A 23798-nucleotide genomic window follows, 5' to 3' on the forward strand; every position below is an offset into this window, starting at 1 on the left:
CAGGGTGGCCAATGGGAGGAGGCTCCCTCTTGTATATTAAATACCAACTGTGTCTCCTTGGAGCTCACAACATTGATGAGCATCTGCAAATCTCACTTTTAGAAATATATACACATATATAGGGGCTGGGGACCTACCGCTGTGCTGGGGCAAGGCACCCGACATCAGATCCTGACTCCCCTCTCTTTTGGTTTCATTTACACCTTTGTCAGAATGAAATGGTCACGTCTGGTTGAAAGCACAAAGTCTTAACGATGGGGTTCAGGAGAAGAGACTGATGCTGGAGACAGGGTGAAACGTGATAACTCTGTCTTGAATTATAAATGGCCCAGGCTCAACTCCGCTCCATAAAGCTCTTACAACTGGCACGCAGTGGAAAGCATCCCTGGAAGTGCCTCTGATTTATGGTCTAGCTGCCCCCTTAGAAAGGATCTGAATTAATCTAAAGCAGACATCGCTGGGAGATGTAAGAAGCCTCTTATCTCTCTGGGCGCACAGACCTCACTCGAACGCTCTCCTTTATCTGAACCTCTGCCTCAGCCTTTCCTGGTGCATGGGGGAACTTGACAGTGATCAGGATTAATGTCAATGGAGGAGAGTTAGTGCCCGGCCGAGAGGGAGAGTCAGTCATAGGAGGATGTGGATGTAGATACTTTCCACCACCTTGGTGAAACACCCCAAAATAGTTTTCCAGGGCCCGTTTCCCTGTGCTGTGGGAGGCCTGTGGAGCTATCCAGGGGTTGTGTGGTGTTGGGTGCCTCTCCCCTTTCTGATGTCTAGTTCTGGGGTACTCTGCGTGGCTCTCGCTCCCATCCCCATGATGCCCCAGCCATGGGCTGTTTCCACAGGAGGGATCCACAAGCTCCTACTTGCTTGCCAGGCAGCATCCAGGGCTGATCACCAGCAGGAGCCTGTCGAGGATGATGAAGGAATTAGTCCTTCGCCACCGAAAATCCCTTGTGAATTGCTTTGGATAGAACGGCAGTAATGCACTTGTAGTGTTTAATTTTCTGTGCGTTTAGAGATGCAAGGAAGTCATTGCCGAAGATATGCTTTATTTGAGGTTTAATGGGGGAAATTAGCAGGAAATAGCTGGTATTACCAAGCTACGTGATGCTGAAGGGTAAAAAAGCCTCTGAGAAAGGCGGATTTTCTTTTCCTGAGAGATTGAAGGCTAAGCAGATTGAAACCAGAGAAAAGAAATGTGCTGCCCAATTAATCACAACAGTTTCAGTTCAGCTAAGTGGGTAAAACCAGGGAAGGGGGGGCACGCATAGGATCACCAACCCCACGATGGGGTGACTGCCTATCCCACCACCTTCCCCTGCATGTCTGGGGATGTCTGGGGTTGTGGCACTATCCTAGCTGGGGGACTGGGGTGGGTGGGAGACCTGGGACACCCATATGCCTGGTGCCAATGGGACCCTGTCTTGCCTGGGGTTTGGTGGGCTGGGATGCATTCAGCCTTGGCTAAACGTGATGTAACCTGGCCAGTGGGTTTGATCACTTCACAGCCGCTCAGAAACATGAGCAGCATCACCCATGAGTCCTCTTCTCATTGCAGCATCCCCTGTTTTCTCCTCTCCCCCCAACAGGAGTCCAGCAGAGGAAGGAGCAGGACGCAGAGGTGCAGAAGAAGGCAAAGGAGTGCGGGCGAAGCGTGCTCAGGGTCTCCCCGGACCAGGGATCAGACGTGTACCTCCTCAGGAAGATGGTAGAGGAAGTGTTTGATGTGCTTTATAGTAAGAACCTTCACGCTTCCATTTGGGGATTTGGATTGCCCCCGGGGCTCTGCCCGGCGCCGCTGTCAGATGCGGCTTTTGGCCCCAGCCTGGCTCGCTGGCAGTGGAGCAGGCGCCTGGCAGCACAGTGTGGTGGGACGTGCTCCTGCATAGGGTTAGCACTGTGTTGAGATGGGATCTGGCCACTGCTTCTTCACTTCCCAGTGCCCCAGACTGGGCAAAACCAATCCCTTTGCTGGGGGAAGCAATCTCCGCCATGGCTTGAGTGAGATTTTTCAAGCACACCTTTATGCCTGACGCCGTGTCTGCAGCACCTCTTTCACAGGCGCTGCTGGGGCTCTGCACTCTCTCATCCCTTTCCCTGGCAAGTCTATTTAAAAGGAAAAAAGATGATTTTTCTAGCAGGCGGCCCCAGCTCCAAGAGACGAGCTGGTGCTGTTCCAGCACATGCATCATCCCCAGCAATAAAGCTTCTGCAATTAAAATGTAGATGACCATATGGCTGTTGATATGTAACCCAGTGGGTTGCAGAGCTCCCTCCAGGCCCAATCTGCAGAGGCTTGAGCCACAGCAGCTCCTGCTTCTCAGTCAGGAGGTCTTCATGGAGTGGTTGGAGGTAGTGGCTGTGCTCCCAGGTCATCCCCCTGGGATGGGGGTGCTGGTCTGAATAGGAAAAGCAAAGTGGGGTTGTGAAAATGGGCCCCAATATTCCCCCGTAATGCTCAGTGGGTTGCATTAGCCCAGCATGATGCTTTGGAGGAGTTCAGGCTGTGCGGCTGGACCAGCTTTCCTGGGTGAAGCTCCTCATCACCATTTGGGATTTGGGGTGTGCTGCTGAGCCTTTCTGGGGCTGTGTGGGTCTCCTTTAGCCTGAAGCCTAGGTGTTGCCCCTATTTGTGTGCAAGGTTTGGGAATGGGCACTTCCTCATGATGGGAGTGGGATAATGAATGCTCCCACCACTGCCCTGTGCTCGCAGGCAGGATTTGCTGCTGCTGGCTGATGTTCAGCGCTTGCTTCACCAGCGCCTGACAACGGGCTTCGCAGATAGAAGAGGGAGATGGCATCCCTTCCCCAGGGACAGACAGTCGCTGAGGTTTTCTGAAACCACTTAAAGGGCTTGGAAGCAATATTCCTGGTAATGGGGGTTATCACATCCTCTCTCTGCCTTCAAAAGATTGGACCCGAGTGGGAAGGAAGGAGCAATGCAGAAGAGCCAAGGGAATGTGGTAGGGAGGCCGTTTCGGAGGTTTTGCAGGCCTCTTGGGATCATCGGAATTATTCATACATGACATACCATAAATGCATAACTGCATAGAAAAGCTTGTTCAGGGTGCATCTGCAGGTGTAGGAGGCAGGCGGGCCATCTGTTGGGATGAGTTTGTGATGCTCTTTACCTTGTCTGCATGGATGTACGTGGGGACAGTCTGGCCTGGTCCCCAACCCAGGGCAGCCAGCACTGCCATAGCAGGAGGAGGGCGGGCATCCCTGGGCCAGTGCTTTTTGGCCCGGTGTTGGGTGTAATTCTGTCACTGGGTGTGATTCTGCCTTTGCTGCTGATTCAGTAGGATCAGCTGTTTCCATCCCTGAGCTGCTCCATGGCAAAACCCACTGGGTGGATGCTCCCCTTCTCGCGTGTCCACTGGGAAAGAGCCTCTCTTGGTTGAGTGAGGAGAAATCCCGCAGGAGATAACAGGTGCCCCAGGGCGATTCTGTTTCCAACAGTGAGAGAACTGTCTGAAATTAAGAGTTATCTTTCTTATGCTTTTATGTGGGGGGGGGACGACGACAGTTATCCTTTCAGTCGCCTCCCATCAACAGGGATTGGAAACAAAAAGTCTTAGCAAATGCTCAGTCAAAAAGCTCGCGTATTCCCTCCAGAGCCTGGTAATCTCCACACCAACAGGATGACTGATTACTGCTGGCTTCTATTAAACAGGCATTAATGATGATTATTGTCTCTCTTTCGCTAAACCACGGCAGTGCGGGGCTTGGTGAAGGTCACTTTGACAGTAACACGTTCCCCATAAAAATATGTTCGGGGAGTTATTGAGTGTTGGGTTGATAAAGAGCCACTGTTGGGCATCAGGAGCATTTTCCCATCACAAAGAGAGGTGATGGAGGGAGGCAGAAAGCTGCTAGAGCTGGTGCCTCGGGGCAGGGAAACCATCAGCTTGTAGAAAGTGTACTCATGGTGTTGTGGTTTAAAGGTTCGTTTGGAAACTTCTGTTATTGGCTTAATTAAAACAGTCTCCATCCCGCCTATAAGGAACCTTGATGGCTCGTGGAAGCTGCGCGATGTTAGTTATCACGCGTTCCTTCAAAGAACATATTGAAGGAATCACTTTTAATAAGGACTTGCTGACAGCATCACAAGATTTCCAGGGTTTGAGTAAGTTCTTTTGGTGTTTGGTTTTTAAAGAAGAGAGAAAAAAGGTTTTAAGGAAAATCAACAATATAAAATTCTACTGCTATTTAAATGTTCCATGATCTCCTCTGCCTGCCCCTCAACCTTGGAAACAAAGGCGCAGATACATTGCCATGTGGCCAGATGTTCTGCATCTGGACGCTGCTTTGCCAGACAGGTTGCATTCCTTCATGGCTGTTGCTTCTTGCTTCGTGCTTTCAGCGCCAGGTTTATTGGTTGCAGTGACTTGGGTTGGTTTCCAAAGTAATTTTTCCACAGAGAGCTGCTTTTCCTATGGTGTCTTGCCTGGAGAGTGCTCTGAGCATCCCCAGTTTGGGCATATGTGGGCTCTTTAGCTGGTTTAGAAAATCTCTGTATAGCTGTGATGCTTTCTGGTTCTCTTCTGCTGCTAGGGAAGGGGAAATAGCTTGCTCCCAGCTGCCTGGGGAGATTTTGGTGTCAGAGGTACAACAGAACCATGGGGACATGGGGGGACTCTGTGGCCATTCATCAAGGGGAGTGGGTGAGATGTCTGGGCTGCTGGAGGTGATTGTGCCGATGCGTACCGATATTCCTGCTGCCTGTGAATAGTGGGATGGAGGGAGACTGCTGGGTTGGTTTTTTTCCCCTTGTCTTTCAAAGTGCACTGATGCTGCCTGACAGGAACAGACACTGAAGTACTTTCCATTCTTCCAGGAGGTAGAATAAGAAAACCAACTGAAAGTAAGGTTCCCAGAGTGTCTCACTAAGCATGAGATAAAAATCAGTGCGAGGCCTTCAGCCTCCTTTGTCAGCTCTCAGCTCCCTCCTGGCGTGCCAGCAACCACATCCTTCACTGGTACGTGGGGTGGGCTTGTGCCAGGTCACCCCAACTGAGGATTTTACTGTGCAACCTGAAGGATGAGACATCTGCTTATTGGTTTTTGTGAGCTTCCTATTAATTAGCTCTTTTAGAAAGGGCTTGCAGGGCCTTGCATGATGAGTGCAGAGGTAGGAACAGGTTTTCTTCCCATAATGTATCTGTTGGTATCTCTTGCTCTTGCATTTACTCCTCCAGCCCGGCTCAGCCGTGGCTGGGGTCACAGGGTGTCCGTCGGTGTGTAACTCTGTCCCCTCCTTAGGTGAAGCTGTGGGGAAGAGCAGCGTGGTCCCTTTGCCCTACGAGAGGTTCCTGAAAGAGCCGGGCTCGCTGGCGGTGGCTGGTTTGCCTGAGGGGATCAGCTTCAAGAAACCCATGGAGTACGATGTGAAGTCCCTGATGGCCATCCTGGAGCACAGCCACAGCATCCGCTTCAGGCTAAAAAGGTTTTCTTGGGGGTCCCCAAGGGGTGGGAGGGCAGCGAGCCCTTGGGATGGCAGAGATTTTGTGTGAGGCGGGCAGGAGGGTCCTTCCCATGTCCCATCTTCTTCCCCCAGACCCAGAAACCTGGGTCCAGCTGTGCCAAACCCAGCCTTGCATAGAGGTTCATCAGTGTCGGGTGGCTCGAGACCATTTCGGACTTGCTCCTATAATAAGAGCACATAAACGTGCCCATTAACCACAGCACTTTATGTGTCTCTGCCAAAATTTCCGCTGCGGTAAGCTAAGTGCTTTTCTGTCTCCAGAGGGGTTTCCAGTGTAAATGCTGCAAGCTTCTTCTCAGGCTGAAATGGGTTTTTTAACACCAGACAAGGAAGGAGGCAGGGGACCACAGTGGGGCCATCTCCCCATTTTGGCCATGTTTCGCAAGGGACTCATCAGTTTTTGGGTGCTTTCCCCCTGCATTTGCCTGGCTGGCAGCACCTTGGATCCGTTCAGAGAAATGCTGAGCGCTACCAAATACCTTCTCTGAAGACTCGGCACTTGTGGAAAATGAGGCTGAGGCAGCTAAAAGTAGGACACAGAATCTGAGCCGTCTGTGAGCTCACGGCCGCCTGTCTCATGTGAAGCATGAGAGCTTCTTCAATCCGAAGCTCATCCCTGGGCTGACTGAGGTCCCCTTGAACTTATCCTGGGTCCTGGGGGCTGGGACAGGCAATCGAGTCAAGTAGTCATGATCGCACTAATCATTTTAGAATCATAGAACAGTTAGGGTTGGAAAGGACCTCAGGATCATCTAGTTCTAACCCCCCTGCCATGGGCAGGGGCACCCCACACTAAACCATCCCACCCAAGGCTTCATCCAACCTGCCTTGAACACCGCCAGGGATGGAGCACTCACAACCTCCCTGGGCAACCCATTCCAGTGCCTCACCACCCGTACAGGAAAGAATTTCCTCCTTATATCCAATCTAAACTTCCGCTGTTTAAGTTTTAATCCGTTACCCCTTGTCCTGTCACTACAGTCCTTAAACTCACCGGGCTGTGGGGCTAGGCAGCTTTGCCTTAGGTAGTATAAACGCTTTGAACCATAAGACCAACCTGCTTCATTTAAAGAAGACAAAAAAGGTCCAGATGCCTGAAGAAGCTCAAGAGGTTGAATGATGGCTGTAATTTCTAAAACAGAAAGCTTGGCAGTGCAGCGTGTTCCACCCTCCTTATCATAGAATGGTTTGGGTTGGAAAGGACCTTAAGACCAGCCAGTTCCAACCCCCTGCCATGGGACGGGACACCTCACACTAGACCGTGTTGCTCAACCTGGCCTTGTCCTTCCCCCTCTACACCCTTGCTTGTCCATGCTTATCAGTGCCATGAACCCAAAGGAACCTATTTTTTCCCTCCTTTTCTCCCTTCCATCCCCTCAGGCCGGTGGATGAACCCAGCCGAGACCCAAACCCCAGCGTCGAGTTGAGTTGTACCTCCCTCACCCCTAAGGGTGGACGAGACTCTGGTGCCAACGGCCCCATGGCCAAATCCTGCAGCCAGGACACCGTCACCGTCACCAACTTATTATACGGCGTCTCGCTGCCCACCCAGATGGCCGTAGACCTAAAGCAAGAGGTGTCATCCGGGCCGAGCGCGGCCGGCGAGGCGCTGCTGCCCAGGCCCGCGGGAGAGCTGAAGGTGCCTTCCTCACAGGAGTACAGCGACTGCTGTGGTAATAGCCTGGAGTTTGCTCTCAGACGAGGGCACCCCCCCGGCGCTGACAGGGTGTTTTGGTGGTCCTCGGATGAAAGTCGGTGGCAAAGCTTTGGCCCATATGGAGATGAGCGGATCCCAGCCCTTCCCTGGGTGCCTGTACGGTGCCGATGGGATGCACCTCCATTCTTGCCCTGGAATGCCGGGTGCTGCGCCATGAGGCTGGAGGGGGAAATGATCATGGTGGGGGTTCAATCCGGCCATGACCCCACTGGGTTGTCACAAGCCAGGGTGCATGGAGGAGAGCCAGAAGGGTCAAGTCAGCGTCACCGGCGGGGGACAGCACGCAGGGTGTTGTTCGGGTGCCCAAAGCATTGGTCGGGGTCTCATCAGCCCTTTCTCCTTGTCTCACCTCTTGTCCAGGACAGAAATCGTCGGTCTCTGGAGGTCCCCTCATCCAGAACGTGCATTCATCCAAGCGCATCCTCTTCTCCATCGTCCATGACAAGACAGGTCCGTGTCCCACTCTGATGTTGGAGGTGACCAGCAGCCACCTCTTAGGGATAGGGTTTACCTTGGCCCAGTCTCTCCCCATGCTCTGCAGGGACCTGGCAGTGCTGGAAATGCTGCCATGGGGGATTTTTTCCATTTACTTGCTGCAACATCTCAGCATCGCAGCCAAATCCTTCTTCCTTGCTTGGCTCCATCCCTGCCATCTTCACGGTGCTGGGTCCTCAAGCACTGCTGGCTGGCAGGGAAATCCCACCCCTGCTTCATGCACAGGGAGCTGGGGCACAGCTTTGGGTGAGGCCATTGAGCCCGAGCTGCAAACAGCGAATACCCACTGAAAGCTTGGAGTTAGTTCAAAACAAGTGAAACCCACCAACCCCAGTGTGATTCTGCAGCAGTGCCAGGGGGGGATCAGCAGTGGGGAGCAGACTGTGCCATTCCCCCACCTCCACCCCACCAAAAGGAAAGGCAGCCTAAAAATGCTGACATTTTTACATCAAAACCCTTGCCTGCCTGCATCAAAAAGAAGAAAAAGCCTGGGTGGGGAAGCTGGGAAAGAGTAAGAGATGAGAAAACCTCCTCTGTGAAATGGCCCTGCCTTGGAAAGGTGCATTTCTGGCTGGGTTTGCGCTGTCCCAGAGGGTCTTTCATTTCAGGGTTGAGGAGTTTTATGGGGCCATTCCTTAGGAATCTGCTTTGCGCATGCACAGCTGCAGGGGAGGTTGCTCGGGGCTGGGGAACCCCAGACCTTCTCTGCCAGCCTGGCAAAATCCACTCAGGAAGAGGAAAAGCGTTATTTTTGGAGCAGCAAACTCTTGTTCCTGCTTCCCAGCGCTTCGCGAGAGAAAAGTGCATCTGCTGTGTACAAACCATATGGAAGTTCCTTATTTCTTGTATTTTGTTTTGATAGATAAGTGGGACAGTTTTATAAAAGAAACTGAAGATATCAACACCCTTAGGGAGTGCGTGCAAATTCTGTTTAACAGCAGATATGGTGAGTAGGAGTTAATATCCCATTATGCATCTGCAGCGCTTGTGGTTTGCATATCATTATATAGCAATCATTTTTGTTCCCTAACACAGCAGCAGAAGCCATATGCTAGAGCTCCCTTCTCTTCCCAACACATTTAGCTCAGCAGCTCCCAGGCTCTGGGTGTCTGATGAAGGTTATGTCAATATTTCCATTTGGAGCCCCCCCCCGCTGTCAAGGAATTTATAGCTGGGCTGTAAAGCAGCCCTGGTTTGAAGTGTGGAAGGCCTGATCAGAGCACACGGGCACCACCGGTGCTTGCAGGCAAGAGGGAGCAGTGGGATGCAGCCATTTTCAACTCACATGGCAAGGAAAAAAGAAGGTTATCGTGATTGCAGCTGCGTTTTTCCCCACCTGCATGGCTTACGCGTGTCGATGGTGCTCTCCTTGCCATGAGCAGTGCTTTTGGGTTAGTTCCTGGGTGTTTGGGCAGCTGTAAGCTTGGGAAATCGCTTGGGAATGGGCTGATGGGCTGAGTTTGTTGCCTGTACTATCCCCATCAGGCCGTGTAATTCATGAGGTATTGATAGGTTATAGATGAGCCTTATAACTTAAAACCTGTGTATGTGCTGTGCAACTTGTGGGTTATAGATGGGCTATAGATGAGCTCTGTAACTTACAATCTACATATGTGCTATGCAACTTGTGAGCTCAGGAACGTGCTGCAGTCACAGAGAGGTTGGAGTGGGCCATGGGCCACCGCAGCCCTGGTTTGAACAACACTGGGTGCCTTTGGAGGTTTTGGAGGACACCATTTGCTGTTGTGCTGTCTCCCTTTTGTCTCATCTCTATCTCCATTGTCTCCCCATTGCCTTGTCCAAGGTCAGGTTGGATGGGGCTCTGAGCAACCTGGTCTAGGGGAAGGTGTCCCTGCCCGAGGTAGGGGGTTAGAACCACATGAGCTTTGAGGTTCTTTCCAACACAAACCATTCTATGTTTCATTCTGTGAACTGCTCCTGCGACTCCCCTTCTGCAACAAGCAAAGAAGAGGGCAGGAGGCACTCACCCTGCTCGAGTTCAAGCCTTTATACCTCTATTTTATCATCTGTAGAAGGAAAAGCGCGCGTTTAAGTGAAAACCATGGGTTCCCCTTTCAGCCGAAGCCTTGGGGTTAGACCACATGGTCCCCGTCCCCTACCGGAAGATCGCCTGTGACCCCGAGGCGGTGGAGATCATCGGCATCCCGGACAAAATACCCTTCAAACGACCTTGCACCTATGGCGTCCCCAAACTCAAGCGGATACTGGAGGAGAGGCACAACATCCATTTTGTCATCAAAAGGTGGGTGGCGAGGAAGGCAGGGGAGAGTGCATGGCCTCGAGGGGGTCGGGGATTTAAGCTCTTCTCTCCATCATCACAGGGTTGGTTTTGACACCCAAAACTCATTTTACCCTCTTTTTGTAGGAAAGAGCTAGAATTGTTCAGCTCTTTTTTTCCCAAAAAACTTCTGTTTTCCATCCCTCCCTCCTTGTTTGTGAGGATGTGGCAGGGCCAGCCATACTACAGCCACCCGCCGAGCCCCGTCACCCTGTTGTAAGTCCATGCAGACATTGCTGGTGCCACCCAAGCATTTCAGGTGGTAATGGGACCTCTGATCATGGCGCAGTGGCATTTGGTGGATGGGAGCGGTGCCTCTGGGTGGGAGGAGGAGCATCCATATTCACAATGCACAGGGATTCTCCTCCACCATGTTTTGCGGTGACCACTTATGGGCATCCTGTGTGTATGATGGTGAGGGTGTGTTGCCTACAAGCAGGGTGTTGTGTCTTGGTGTCTGCATTTGCATTGGAGTAGGAGGAATGGATGCTCTCCTCGTTATCTCTGTGCTGTTCAACCCCTCTTTGCTTCTCTGTCAGGAAAATCTGCTTTATAACATATTAATTCAGTCCCTGCCTGTACAGCACTTGTGTTATTCTCCTGCTAGAGGTGTGAAACCGTGGTGCAGAAAAACCCCAGCTAAGGCTCACGCGAGGGCTGAAATACTGACATCAACAGGACTCAGGCATCCTACAAGGAATTAGCTTTCCCGATGTCAGCTGCTGGAGGAGCCACTTTGTCCCGCAGCGCTTGGGCTGTGCCAGACCGGATCAGGCACCAGGATGTGGCCCTGACATACTTTGCTCCCATGAGCAAAGCTGTGTGGCACTAAAATAGGATATTCAGGAGATGGGTGGCAGCCAGTCGATGGTCTGTGTCCTGAAGCGAAGGTCCAGCAACAGCTACTTCAGTCCTACTGCCTCTTTTGGTAAAGCCAACCTGTAGTGCTGCATTTAATAATTAAATTAAGAGGATGACTTAGAGGCAGATTTAAAGGTGGTTTAGTTAAAAAGCATATGCTGCAAGATTGCTTGGTTGCACAACTAGCTATAAGGCTTTTTTTAGCTGAAAAATCCATTCCCTTTTTTTAGAGAATGAATAAAATTACAATTTTGACTTGGTTTAATGTTGTTCATTAATAAAACCTAAATTTCAGCCACTAGAAGCGCCTATTTCTAATCCCTTTTTCCCCCTTTCTTCCTAGGATGTTTGACGAGAGAATTTTTACAGGTACGTTCTCCACATCCTTTGATTTATTGCCCACCAAATTGAAAGATTATCCAGAGAAGCAGAGTTGAAATAATGTCATCTCTGAGCATCAAAAGTGCAGGACACTTGCAATTACACTCGATGAGGAGAAGCCTTGTTTGTGCCCTACACCCAGGCGTGCTGAGGTTGCCTTTGCCTGGGGTTGGTGCACGCAGTGTGCACCCCTTAAGTAGTGTTGTGAGGGTTAAGGCAAGAATTCCCTGGCTCCCTGTGCCAGGCGGAGCTGCAGCTACAAGCAGCACGCAGCATGTTTCTGTGCTTGCAGGAGGAACTAAAATCACTGCTCACTGGTAAACCTTTCTCTGGTTTTTTGGCCGGGACGTGCTAGCATCATCCAGCCGCTGACTGTTTTTAACAGAGAAACGACACAAATCCAGTGACAAAACCCCAGGGAAGCTGTTTCTTTGGCTTTCTTTGCCCTGTGTTTTTACTCCTTTTGGTTTGTGCTGGAGAAGCCAGGCCAAGTGCTTCTTGGCAAATAAAAAGAGACATGAACTGACGCCCCCATCCCACCACCTTGATACCTGTCTGAAACACGGCACTGTACCTGAAACACGGCACTGTACCTGAAACACGGCACTGTACCTGAATTTGTCCCCTCCCAGCCCCTTTCCCAGATTGCCTGGGCTTGGCTGGCAAGTAAAGACGTGTTTTGGGTGGCTGTTTGGGGTTTTCCCCCCAAGCCACCAACCCCACACACTGGCGGCTTTCCAGACACCTCCTCAAATATCTCCACCAGCCAGATTAACCTCTGTGGCCCCACGGCTGCCCCAAACCCAAAGAGGCTCCTTGGGGATGATGCCCCAGAGCCATCCAAAGGGGACCTCCAGCATCATGCCTCCACAGGGGGGATTTCTTCGTGTCTCCATTCCCATTAATGACTCTTTTTCTCAAGAAAAGGATTTCTTTAAGCTCTCCCCCAAGGGACGAAGTGCTGAACTGTGTTTTGGGATGCTTGTGTTTTCCTTGTAAATCCGTCATGGTTGCACGGTATCCATGGGCAGACATCGCATACATCTGTGCTGCAAGCTTGGGGGTTACGTGGCAGGGAGGTGCAGGTGGAAATGAGGAGATGAGGAAGCAAACCCAGCAGGACTGGGGTGGGTGGTGGTTCCCCCTCCCCTGCATGGTCCCTGCAGGGCTACCAGGAGCAAACCACATTAAACCTGTGCTTTTGTGATTTGTGTCAGCACATCTGACTGTGCAGGGGGGAAAAAAAAGCATCTGCTGAGTCAGGAGGTGCCGTTTCTGCAAAGACACTGTTTTCTGAGCAGAGCTGTATTTTAAGTTGCCAACTGCAAAGTATCCCAAAGCTTCCCTGTACAGTTTTGCTCACCCTTTAATTAAAATACCCACCACTGCTAGGAAACCTATTTTTGCTGCTCCCCTGGGTAGCAGCTTCAGGCAGGCTTTGCTGCTGCAAGAACAAGATTTGGTCCATAGAAAGCACAAATTAAAAGGAGCCTTTTGGACTTTTGGTAGATAAATAGTGTCTTTAAGGCTCTATATGGTGCTGCTCCCATTGCCAGAGCCCTGCCCTTCCTTGCAGGCTGGAGCTGAAAGGAAAAAGGCTTCATGTTCCCATGGATGGGATGTTTTTTAGGAGGGTGGGGGTATCACGATGGCGCTTTGAGACCAGTGAAGGGCCTTTGGCAGCAGCTATTTAACAAGACACCTGTGTGGCTTCTGCAGCCTCGTGGTGTAATTTCATTCCCTCCTTCCTCCAGCACTAATCCTTCAGCTCTTTGCTCACCTTCCCTGCCCGATTTTATTTCCTACCCTGCCTTCAGATCACTCTTTTCATCTCCAAGGTCATTGCTGAGGCTTCATTTCGGCTCCTTTCAGGCTGCTGAGGAACAGGGAAGGGAGAGGGGCTGTTTTTCATGGTGACAGGATGCTTTTGTCCCTCTCTGTGTTGCTCCAGCAGAGATTTCTCCCACTGCATGTGGGTTGGGGGTACAGAACAAGGCTGCTTGTGTCACCAGTGCTCTGGGCTTTGCTGAGTTCCTGCAAGTACTGCATATCCCCTCCCTTGGGACAGGGCTCTCCTGACTTTGGGGCTTGCTCCTGCACCACTGGTCCATGCCCCTCGGCCCTGCCTGGGTTTCCCAAACTCTCAGCATCCTATCCTGGCAGCCAGCCCTTTCCAGAGATGCTCCATCCCTAGCAGGGCTTCCCAGCATGCCCTGACATATACAGAGGTTTAAACAAGCATTTTGCTAGTATTATAATGTGTAAACCCAGTGAAAGCTGCACCCTTCTCTTTGCAAGCAGATGAAAACCTGTCCCCCACCCTGACCTCAGCTCTGTGCTTGGGAGGGGGAAACAAGCGGAGGTGGAAAAGCTGCATCATTTGCATCTCTGGTTGCTAATTCTGGTTCTTGCTTTTCCTTCCAACCCGCACCTGGCACCAGGAAGCAAATTTACCAAAGATCCAACCAAGCTGGAGCCCTCCAGCCCCCCCGGGGAGATCTCCCCTGAGCCGCACCGTGGGGCTGTGCTGGACCTGGCAGGGACCTCCCAGGCCAACAGCAGGTAAGAGATGCTCTGTCCCCAGCCGCTGCAAAGTGACATCACCCAAAGGGTTGTTTTGGGGTCATTAATGTGCACAGCAGGTTATTGCATTGTGCATTGGTTGGGGAGGGTGTGATGGGTGCAGTTCAGTAAGCTGCAGTCAGGGAGGTGGTGTAGGTAGCGTGGTGGGAAGGTGGGTGGCTAAAAGGGGAGTTGCTTTCCTGCCTCTCTAAAACCCCACTGTGGTGGTACAGCTGGCCAGCACAGGAGGAGGCCGAGCATCCCTGGTCTTTTGTAAGCCAAATTTGGAATCATTGATTTTCATAGAATCATAGGGTTGGGATGGAAGGGACCCTAAAGCTCATCCAGTTCCAACCCCTGCCACAGGCAGGGACCCCTTCCACTAGAGCAGGTTGCTCCAAGCCCCTGTGTCCAGCCTGGCCTTGAACACTGCCAGGGATGGGGCAGCCACAGCTTCTCTGGGCACCCCCTCCCAGTGCCTCAGCACCCTCACAGTTTTTGTACAAAACTCATTTTGTACAAAACTGATGGAATTGGGGCTGTGCCCGTGCAGGCTGGGATGATCCGCAGGAATTATGTCCAGTGTTAGAACGTGGCCTAAAGAGTCACCCTCAGCCAGCACCATAATACAACATCCTGTTGCTGCTTCCTTGCACCACTGCACGTGAGAGCTGTTGCTGTCATACAAGCCATGCTGTATTCGAGCTCTGCCAAAGGAGGTGACTCCTCACATGTGTGGCTTCACCTCAATGGTTTTAGTGAAGAAGAGTCAACCACGGGCATGCGGAGGATGTTGAGGTCATGGATGGCTGGGTTGGCTTGCCTGGACCAGGTCTCTGTGGCTGATGTTTTGCTCTGTGTATTAGTATCATACATGGGTTGAAATGGTCAGTGTTCAGCACCCCCAAACACTGTGCTGTGAAGCAGGGCCTTGCAGCACAGAGGCAGGCTGGGGGTGGCTACCTTGGGTGTCCCTGAGAGGCCAGGGCTGGCTGAGTGACTCCAGCCTCTTTCATCAGCTGCAAGCTCAATGCACTGGGCAATTCAGCCCCTTCCAACCATTTAAAATGGGTTGGAGGAATCACACCCTACACATGCCTGTTTCTCTTCCCAATAACAACGGGACTGGATGAAAGCCTCATTTGGAGATGTCTGCAATGGGAACTTGGCTGGACTGGGTCCCAGCCTGAGGTGCTTCCCTGGTGTGACAGGGAATTAAACCCAAACCCCCAGAATCTTCAGCTAAAGCTTAGCCACAAAACCATCCTTCAGCCACTTTTTTGCTGTCTGCACCTTGCTGAATCGCTCCGTGTCTGGAGGCATTTAGACTTAGGGATCAGCAGAGCATCCCCTGCACACTGGGTACCAGGGGAAACAGTGATGCTTCAGATACCACTGGCCTCTAAGCACACTGCAGGGCTGAAATCTGGCCTGAGGCTCCTCATTTTCCCCTTCATTTGTTAACATTTGCTTTTAATTTTTGCAACAGAAGATCCCGCTGTGCAGTTAAATTGGTGTGACTGGAAACAAAAAGGTGGCAGGGTGGGATATTAGGGATGCTGAGCTGGTTTCTGCAAAGCAATAGGTAGATAACAAGCCGGGAGCATGCTGGTGGGGTGGGAGCCACTGCAGAGCTCCAAGGGTGACTAGAGGCTTGTGATTCCCATACAGCCCTCACTGATGCTGCACTGTCCCCATCTCACCTGCTGCAGTCCAGCCCTGGGCCAGGTACAGGTTGCATGGAGCAGTAAAACCACTGTAGAAAACCCTGTGGGGGAAAACCAGTGTTTCTAGGGGTGGCTTGGATTTTCCTCCCCATGGTAGTGCTGTGATGTGGATGTGCTGGGCTGGGCTAACCATTTCCACTGGTGTAACCCTGGCACAACCTGAAGAGTCCCTTTAGAATTTACCCTAGTTGTGTGTATAGATGCCTTGTTCCTGATTTACTCTGTATGTGCACATTGACTTGGGCCATGGACCCCGAGGTTCATGTACACTTCTGGTTACAAAGGGAATCATGAATCAAGGGTGGTGCACAGCTTGCTTTGTCTGCCGCAGGGGTAAACTCAACTCTCCCAATGCATCGATAACACCTACCTGCAGGAAAATACAGCTGGCTATTCAAATCCCACTTTGTTCTCCCTGCAAATGAGAAACCTCTGCTCCCTGGCAGGAGCAGAGCATTTCCATAGCAGTGGTCCACCCAGGTCAGAGTCCAGTCCAGGGCCAGAGGGGTAACACACTCCCCAGGGAAACTCCTCCCAAGTTTCCCTAGTGAAAGGTTGACTCTGCCCTGACGTGGAAGAGTTTAAACCCTTCCCAAGGCTCCCAGGTAATATACACAGTACTTCCTAGACCAGAGATCCTTCTTACCCATACCACATTTAGAAGAGCGTTACAAGAGCACTCCTGGCTTCCTTTGTGTTGCCTCTAGTTTGTTCTGCTGACGCTGCTGAGTGAATTTAGGTGAGAGAAGTGCTTTTGAACATCTCCCCTGAGCCAGCAGGGATGTGGCGCTGGCTCAGAAGGGTTTTCCTTCCCCCTGAAGGACCAGCATCATGGAGGAGTGTGTTTTTCCAGTGCTGTTCCTTAGTGCCAAAGAGCCGTGGTTGTTCTTGTTTAAGAGAGAGACAGACAGCTAGCGTGTCCTGAGAATGCAAAGTAATCTCATTTGGATGCTGAACACCTTGTGTAAATTCCTAGGCCTGTGAAGTTAACTGCAGACGTGAGTTTGGGATAGTGCCCAGTTTTCAGGGGAGAAAAGCTTTGAGCAAAATAAATATTTACCCAATCAATTGACTTTTTTCCTTCCTCCCTATTTGCTTTAGCTCCATGAGTAACCACATTGTAATGATGCTTTATGCACTCCTCTCTGCTGCAAAGGGTTGGAGTCAACCAGGTTTCGGGCTTAAAACCCCCCTTGCTTTCAGGAGCTCTCTGCTGCAGTTACATCCATCAGTGTCTAGAGGCAGGGCTGTGACCAGCAGTGGTGCAGCACCAGGAAGGGTTTGGGAGCAGGGCTTATTTGCAGAGAAACCTGCAGGCTGTGGCTTTCCCTTGCAGCCACAGATGCTGTGCCACTGCTGGGACCGTGGGTGCAGTGTCCCCAGGGACCCCTGCACAGCCCTTGCCTGGCATCACAGGGGCTGCGGTGTTTCTCCCTCCTGCCAGGACCAATCCTATGCTAACCACTGGGTTTGAAGCTCTCTTTGGCTGCTCCATGACCACTTCTCTTGTCTGCCTTTCCCTTCCAGGTCCGAGAAGTGTAGTGTGTCTGAAAGCTGTGAACCAGGTGAGGAATAATTCATTTTGTCTTGCAAAAGAGTGGTATGGGGGGGAGGGCAAAGAGAAAGCTGCCTGCAAAGGAATTTGGATGTGCAGCACCAGTTACCTGTTTGCCCCATGGCATAGTTCTATGAGGACTTTATTCCCATTTGATAGATGCAGAAATGAAGGCTCTTACCCTGTGACCCTTCAGCTGGGTCCCAGAAGTGAAATAATGAGACTTGAGCATGTTACTGAATGCAAAGCTAAGGGAAGTCTTTAGTCTCCGCTTTCTCTTCTCCCTGAAAGCCACCACAATTGGGTCACGAGAAGTCAGTGGTGTCAGTGTTCTGAGTCCTGCAAGTGAGAAGGAAATGCTTTTCCCCAGGTTTAGGCGCTTGGTCCAAGCATTGAAATGCCACACGGAGCCTCCTTATCCTGCCTGCCCAAGCTGCAAGCTGTGACTCAGCCCCTTGCGGTGGATCAGTCCTACTCCAAGTGGGGAGACTGATCTGGAGATGGCTGAGCACCGCATGTAGCATCCTCCTGGGGCAGCTGGGTTCAAACCATGCTGAATTCTGCTAGGGTTCAGCTGGTCATGTCCTGATGGGATGTGGCTGCAGTCAGCCCTCCCAGAGCATGGGTTTGCCACTGGGCATGTCCCAGGCAAGAATGTGGGAGCATTAAATATGCCTGGAGTGCCCACTGGAGATGGCTCCTCCTGCATCCCCATGAAAGCTTCTTGGTGACCCAGTTCATTTTAAGTGAAGAAAGCCAAGAAATGAGCACATAATGAGGGCTGGCAGCTGGTTTGAGGGCACCAACGGAGGCCATGCCTGTGGGTGCCCTTTGGGTACCTCCTTGCCATTTGCTTGATGCCACTGGGCTACTCAGCCAAAGCCTTGTTGCTGCTAGCCCTGCAGTGGCAGCTGGTCGTGGTTTCCCTGCCCGCACTGGTGGGCAGATGTGGCACATTGCTGGTTTCTGTTGGTGATCGCCTTCCATTGCCTTTCCCTGATAGGTACCTCAGGAGAGCTGGGTGGGATCAGGCAGATCAAAATTGAGCCAGACGAGCTGGACATCATCCAGATCACAGTGCCAGGTAGGTTCTGGGGTACCAGCTGTGTGCAGTGGCCTCTGTGCAGGCAGGGCTACCACATTGTCTCAGCATTTTGCTTTGAGAAGAGGTGTTTGCAGGGTATCTCCCAGCACAGAAGGTCCCCCCGTGCCCATGTAATGATCTTCCTTCACTGAAAGCCATTTTTAGGGGTGTATTGGGAATGAGGTGGTTTCCTGGGGGGCAGTGGAGGATGTTTTAGGGTTCTTTGTTGTTTCTCTCTCTCCTTCGTTGCTTTTCTATCTTGCCTTTCCCCTGGAGAAAGTGAGCCTGGTTTGCTGCTTTCCTTCACGCACGGGCTTGGAGGATCCCAGGTATCGAGCGCGGGATGTTTTTGATGAGGTCCTTAAGTTAGAAAAACAGCCTGGTTGGGAAGAGGTCGGAAGAACAAGTTTAATCTTAAGCACGTGCTGAAAACATGTTGGAGTCGGCAGCACTGACGAGTACCCCTAGAGAGGTCGGTGGTGATGGAGATGAGCAGCGGGATGCTTGAGGGGCAGCTGGGACTCATTTTCCACTTAGCTGACCTGGACGGCACAGCAAATGGGTAGGATGATCCTCAGAGTTTAATGAGTGGCTAGTTAGCAGTCTGCATTTGCAGTGTGCATTACGAACATTAATTAATAATCCCACCAGAATGAGGGCAGCCACAGGACTCCCAGTGTGCCCAAGGGCAAGCGATGCTGGGGTCGGCAGTGACACCCAGCCCCGCCGCACGGGTGCAATCTCTGTCGCACCCAAACTCTCACAGTCCCTTTAATGCAGTGGTATTTGGGAGTCACTCCAGGTTTATTGTAGAATGGACTTAACCTGCAGTTAATATAGCGCAAAGAGAAGGAACAAAGTATAGTGGTAGATCAAACATTTTAATTTTCAACTTGGCAGCTAATGGAAGAGAAGAAAGCTAATGCGTGGTGAGCTGGCGGGCTGTGTGAGGAGGAGGAGGTGTTACTGCTTTGGTGCCGGGTAGACCATGCTTCAAGTCCAGAGTCTACCTTTTCTTACCGTGTTTGAAGATCGAGTTCAATCAGAGGGAGTACAGCTGAGGGCAGGGAGGAGGATTAATAGAAAAGAGGTGCTCACCTACAGGGAGAAATTGATGAAATTTGGATTATTTATCCTGTGAGGTGATGATTAAGAAGTGACCTGATTGAAGTATTTAAACTAGCTGGAGGTTTATTTAAAGCTGAATTTGGAGAGCTCTTTGAGGGTGTTGGAGAGCCCAGCATTAGAGGAGGTGGGTTTAAAGGAAGTGGGCATGCAGATTACGTAAGGGAAACCCAAGGAGGTATGATTTTGTGGAGGAGGGCAGCATTAGTGGAATGGTTTTCCCCAGTGGAGTAGCCAAGTCAAACAGCATTAACTTTTTAAGCCAGAATTGAGTGTCTTGCTGGAATTAAGCCAAGTAAATAGTTTTGAACTATTTTTGCTCTTCACCTTCCACAGAGGTGTAGGAAGAGATTTTTCCTCCTTTGGGCTGAGAGGTTGGGTGTGTTTCAGGGACAAGCTCTGGTTGGTCCCAGAGAGGAAGAAGGCAGATGCACCCCTGAAGCTACTCCTGATGTGGGGCTCCTGGGAGCAGGGGGCCCTTCGCTCAGCCCTTGCTGATGGGCCCAGACCCTCTGAACCCTGTTGTGGGGGTGGTTTTCCCCCAAATAAAAGCTGCCCATGGGGTTTTGTCTGCAGACCGATCGCCTGGCTCGGATGGGATGCACGACCCAGTGCCCGCGCACGTGCCCTCGGAGGAGCCCAGCTACATCCTAGAAACAGTGGCAGGTACCAAAAATGAAGATGTAGGAGATCCCATGCATAGGGACATGAGAGGTTGTGCCATGTGTCCAAAATGAGTAAAACCGTTTATGAGCCAAGGTGATGGAGATGGACCCACTTCCACTGTCATGGCCTCAATCAGCCCAGCTGGGAGCTCCAATAGACAACCCGGTAGCTTTTCTGGCACCACCGCTCCATCCCAGGCCCTCTCCATCCCCAGCATGCTGCAAACCCCAGCTCTTCTGCACAGCTCATGGCTGGGATTTACCTGGGCAAATGGTGCCAGCACTGTGCCTGCCTTTGCTCCTGCTGGGTGCTGGATCTCTCCCAGGAAACCCACACTGAAGGGCAAGCATAACTCTAGGATGTAGGCAATGGGTTTATCCTGCTTATGCGGCTCCTGGCATGATGCTGCCAGCGCGAGCCTGCCCTGGGGGGAATGCTCGGAGCTTAGGGAGCAGAAGGGGCAGTTGAGTGACTGCAGGGGACCTGGAGAACTGCTCATGGGTGGTCTGGTTTTGCTGTAGCTAACCCTCCTCTTCCTCATTAGGGACAGAAAAGGGGCCCAGCGAGGAGTCGCGACATGAAGAAAAGCAGATGGAGGGATCAGGTGAGTGAACGTTGAACCCTGAGCATTGCCCATCACAGCAAGTTTTGGAAGGCTGGATAAACACAGAAGTATTTTGGGTTAGGTTTTGTGGGTTTCCTACATCATCAGCAAAGCATTCAGCCTCCGAAAGGCTCAGCACAGAAGGGCGCTGCCATGTTCCTCGGCTCAGTCCTCCCCACTCTTGCCCAGATTTACTTTTCCCCCTACTTTTTTGCCTCCTTGCTGTTGTCACACCACTGTGGCTGGAGCAATGCTGCCTTTCCTTGCTCAGGGATGAGCTTGGAGGCAGCTGCCAGCGATTGGCACTGATTTGGGAGGCATGAAGAGTGCACAGCCGGCTCTGACAGAGCTCAGGGGCTGTTCACCTGTGCTGTTCATTGCTTGCCCCAGAGGAAGCTGCTTTCTCAGAGCATTTCTCTCCTTTTCTTTTTTCTTCTTTCCTTCTTTCTCTATTTCAGATGGTATAGGAGATGTTTTAAGTCATTTGAGGAAACAAGTAGAGATTTTGTTCAACACAAGATACGGTAAGATGGTTGTTAACACACATACATCATGCTGAGCACCGGCCTCGGCCGTGGGGAGATCCTAATTGCTCAGAAATGTCACCTGCCATTTCCAAACCAGCAGCTGAGTAAAGGTGCAATCTAATTTGTTCATTTGCTATCTGCTGGGCTTACAAATGCATTTGAAATCTCCCTGGGCCTTGTTATTGCAACTCTTCCCCCTTGGTTTCTTTGATGCCTTTTCACTGGCTGTAGCCCAGGAATTGCTGCTGTGGCCTTCAGCCCCCAGGCACGTTCTTTTCCATCATCTAGCAGAGGGACATCCATGAGGTCTGGATGTGGGGTCCCATTGCCTTGTGGAGAGGTGCTTGAAACCTTTATAGAAAGCCCCCTTACTTGTGCCACCAAAAGGCAGGCTGTGTTAATACAGCAAATTCTAAAGCCAGCTTCAGGTGGCTGCCTGGCTTTATCCTTCATCTCGTGTCCACCAGCGTCAGGGACATCTCCACCAGCCACAGAGTAACAACAAACTCCCCAGAAACCAGTTCAACCTTCCAACTGACACAACATGTCACTGCTGCTTTGACCCAGTGTGGAGGTCCAGCAAACTAATGACATTCTATCCCCATGCAGCAAAAGCCATAGGAATATCAGAGCCGGTCAAAGTTCCCTACTCCAAGTTCCTGATGTACCCTGAGGACCTGTTCGTCGTGGGCTTGCCAGAGGGCATCTTGCTGCGGCGCCCCAACTGCTTTGGGATTGCGAAGCTGAAGAAGATCCTGCAAGCGAGCAACAACATCCAGTTTGTCATTAAAAGGTAAGGCAGGTGGAGCGGCCATCCCATGGAGAGGATGTTCCTGCTTGGAGCTCCTGCTGCTGTTCAGTGTCCTGGGGAGTATCCATCACTTTGTCACCTTCAATAAGTTTACTTGATTAGAAGCCCCCAAGGGTTGTTGCCTTGTTGGACCATCCCTGAGAGGCACTGGTGGTGTTGTCATCTCTCCCCTGGTGTCTTCTGGGGTTTCAACCCACTTTTGCAAAGGTTTGGCCACAGCAGCAGGAAACATCCAGGGTAGGTGAAGGAACCAGAGTTTTTAACCTTCAAAGAGCCCAGGTACGGGGCAAGAAGAGGCACTGGAAGCCCCAGAGGGTTTTCCTGTAGGAAATGGCTCCAGCTGAGGTCCAGATGTGCACATGGGATGCTGTGGGCATCAGGGATGATGCTCTCCTCATGCTGGGGAGCAGAGGGTGTCGTAGGAGCTGGGGAAGACTCTGAGAAGCCACGACCAACCTAACACAACGGCATTGCCCTCAGAGAGGGAGCGGATCCAGCAGAGATGGATGTAGAAATGTCTTCAGGTGTTCTGGGGGGTTTCTCACCCAAATGCTGACTACGGCTCCCTTGCAGAGGAGAGAGCTGGCACAACCTGTGTGGTGGGTGCCTGAAACAGACAATGAGCGTTGGGAGCGTGGAGGTTTTGTGGTGTCAGACCAGCAGCTCCCAGGCCGTCCCGACCACTCTCTGGAGTTTCTCCCATCCCAGACCCAGTTCTCTGTGATGCAGCTTCTGCGCAGCTTGTAATGAGCCCTGATACCGCCTCGCTGTGCACTTTTAGCATTAGGTACCCAAGTGACAATTTTGAGGGCAGTTGTATGTTGAAAGGAGCTGTGCTCAGCTTCTCCCATCCCCAAGAAACATGGACCTCATGTAGCTGCTCACTTAAGCTGCTCAGCCGTCTCCAGCTTAATCTCATCCCAGGGAGCGTTGTATCAGCTCACTAAAGAGTCCATTGGCGTAAAAATGATGTCCAAAGTTCCCCTGCTGCATTGCAGGAGCTTTAAAATTGCATGAGGCAGACACGGGCAGTGGTTTGTGGCTGTGGGAGCGTTATCCCAGGGGATGCTGGAGCAGCGGGGTGCCCCTGGCTGGGGAGCTCACTCACATGCCCTCTGCTTCATCCTGTTTTCCAGACCGGAGCTGCTGGCGGAGGGCGTGAAGGAGCCGGCGTCGGACAGCCCGGCAGCCAAAGGTAGGCTGCGAGACGCCCGGCAGCCGGGCCGTTAAGGACTAGGTAGGAGAGGAGTGAGAGCGTTTTCCTTCTCTTGCCTTCCCTCCCCACCTCGGTTTTTGGCTGGAAACCCCTGTCCCGTGCATCCCATGTGGCAGCACCATAGTCCTAATTCCTCTTTTGTCCCTGTAACAGCCGCCGGCGAGAGGGACTCAAGCGAGGTGCTGCTGGAGGATGCTGTGAAGAGGCAGGGCTTTCAAGGTGAGGGCATGGAGGCATCTGGAGGGGGGGGTGAGGCAGAGCCCTCATGGTTGCAAGGGCTGCGTAGAGCAAAGAGATGGAAAGGGGTGGCTGTGGGGTGTTGAGGCTCAGTGCATTGCAGAGGAGCAGGGCAAAGATGGGAGGGAGGAGAAGAGGGGAAAGGAGAGGAGGATATGTTGGGGTAAGGGGGTAGGAAGAACAGGCAAGCAGAAGACAGGGGCGGGCAGGCCCATAGGTCCAAGGAAGAAGCTCAGCGATGGTGCCCTAATTAACCAGCTTTGCTTATCTCGCCGTCTGACCTTGGGAGACACATACTGAAGTTTCCAAGCCTCGGGGTTTGCCTTTTCTGGGGCTTTTTCCACCTGGATGATGTTTGTATAAACACTGATCCCACCATGGTGGCTCCACTGAGGGGAGAAGCGATGGTGAGAAGCCCATGGGCTGGGGAGCAAGCACTG

General features: G+C 51.8%; 1 protein-coding gene across 3 annotated transcripts in view; it reads left to right on the forward strand.

Moving 5' to 3' along the window:
• The window catches only part of GTF2IRD1 (GTF2I repeat domain containing 1), a 63868-nt gene that overhangs the window by 25119 nt on the left and 14951 nt on the right, over positions 1-23798 (forward strand). For all 3 annotated transcript variants that reach the window (XM_065694589.1, XM_065694590.1, XM_065694591.1), the window contains exons 4-19: positions 1596-1742; positions 5269-5452; positions 6872-7164; positions 7569-7658; positions 8566-8649; positions 9783-9966; positions 11207-11232; positions 13686-13806; positions 17061-17098; positions 18092-18172; positions 19874-19963; positions 20508-20567; positions 21026-21091; positions 21704-21887; positions 23042-23100; positions 23275-23340. In XM_065694589.1, coding sequence (XP_065550661.1) covers positions 1596-1742; positions 5269-5452; positions 6872-7164; positions 7569-7658; positions 8566-8649; positions 9783-9966; positions 11207-11232; positions 13686-13806; positions 17061-17098; positions 18092-18172; positions 19874-19963; positions 20508-20567; positions 21026-21091; positions 21704-21887; positions 23042-23100; positions 23275-23340 — 1773 coding nt within the window. The remainder of the gene's footprint in view (positions 1-1595; positions 1743-5268; positions 5453-6871; positions 7165-7568; positions 7659-8565; positions 8650-9782; positions 9967-11206; positions 11233-13685; positions 13807-17060; positions 17099-18091; positions 18173-19873; positions 19964-20507; positions 20568-21025; positions 21092-21703; positions 21888-23041; positions 23101-23274; positions 23341-23798) is intronic.

The sequence above is a fragment of the Lathamus discolor genome, chromosome 14 (genome assembly GCF_037157495.1).
Source record: "Lathamus discolor isolate bLatDis1 chromosome 14, bLatDis1.hap1, whole genome shotgun sequence".
Lineage (NCBI taxonomy): Eukaryota > Metazoa > Chordata > Aves > Psittaciformes > Psittacidae > Lathamus > Lathamus discolor.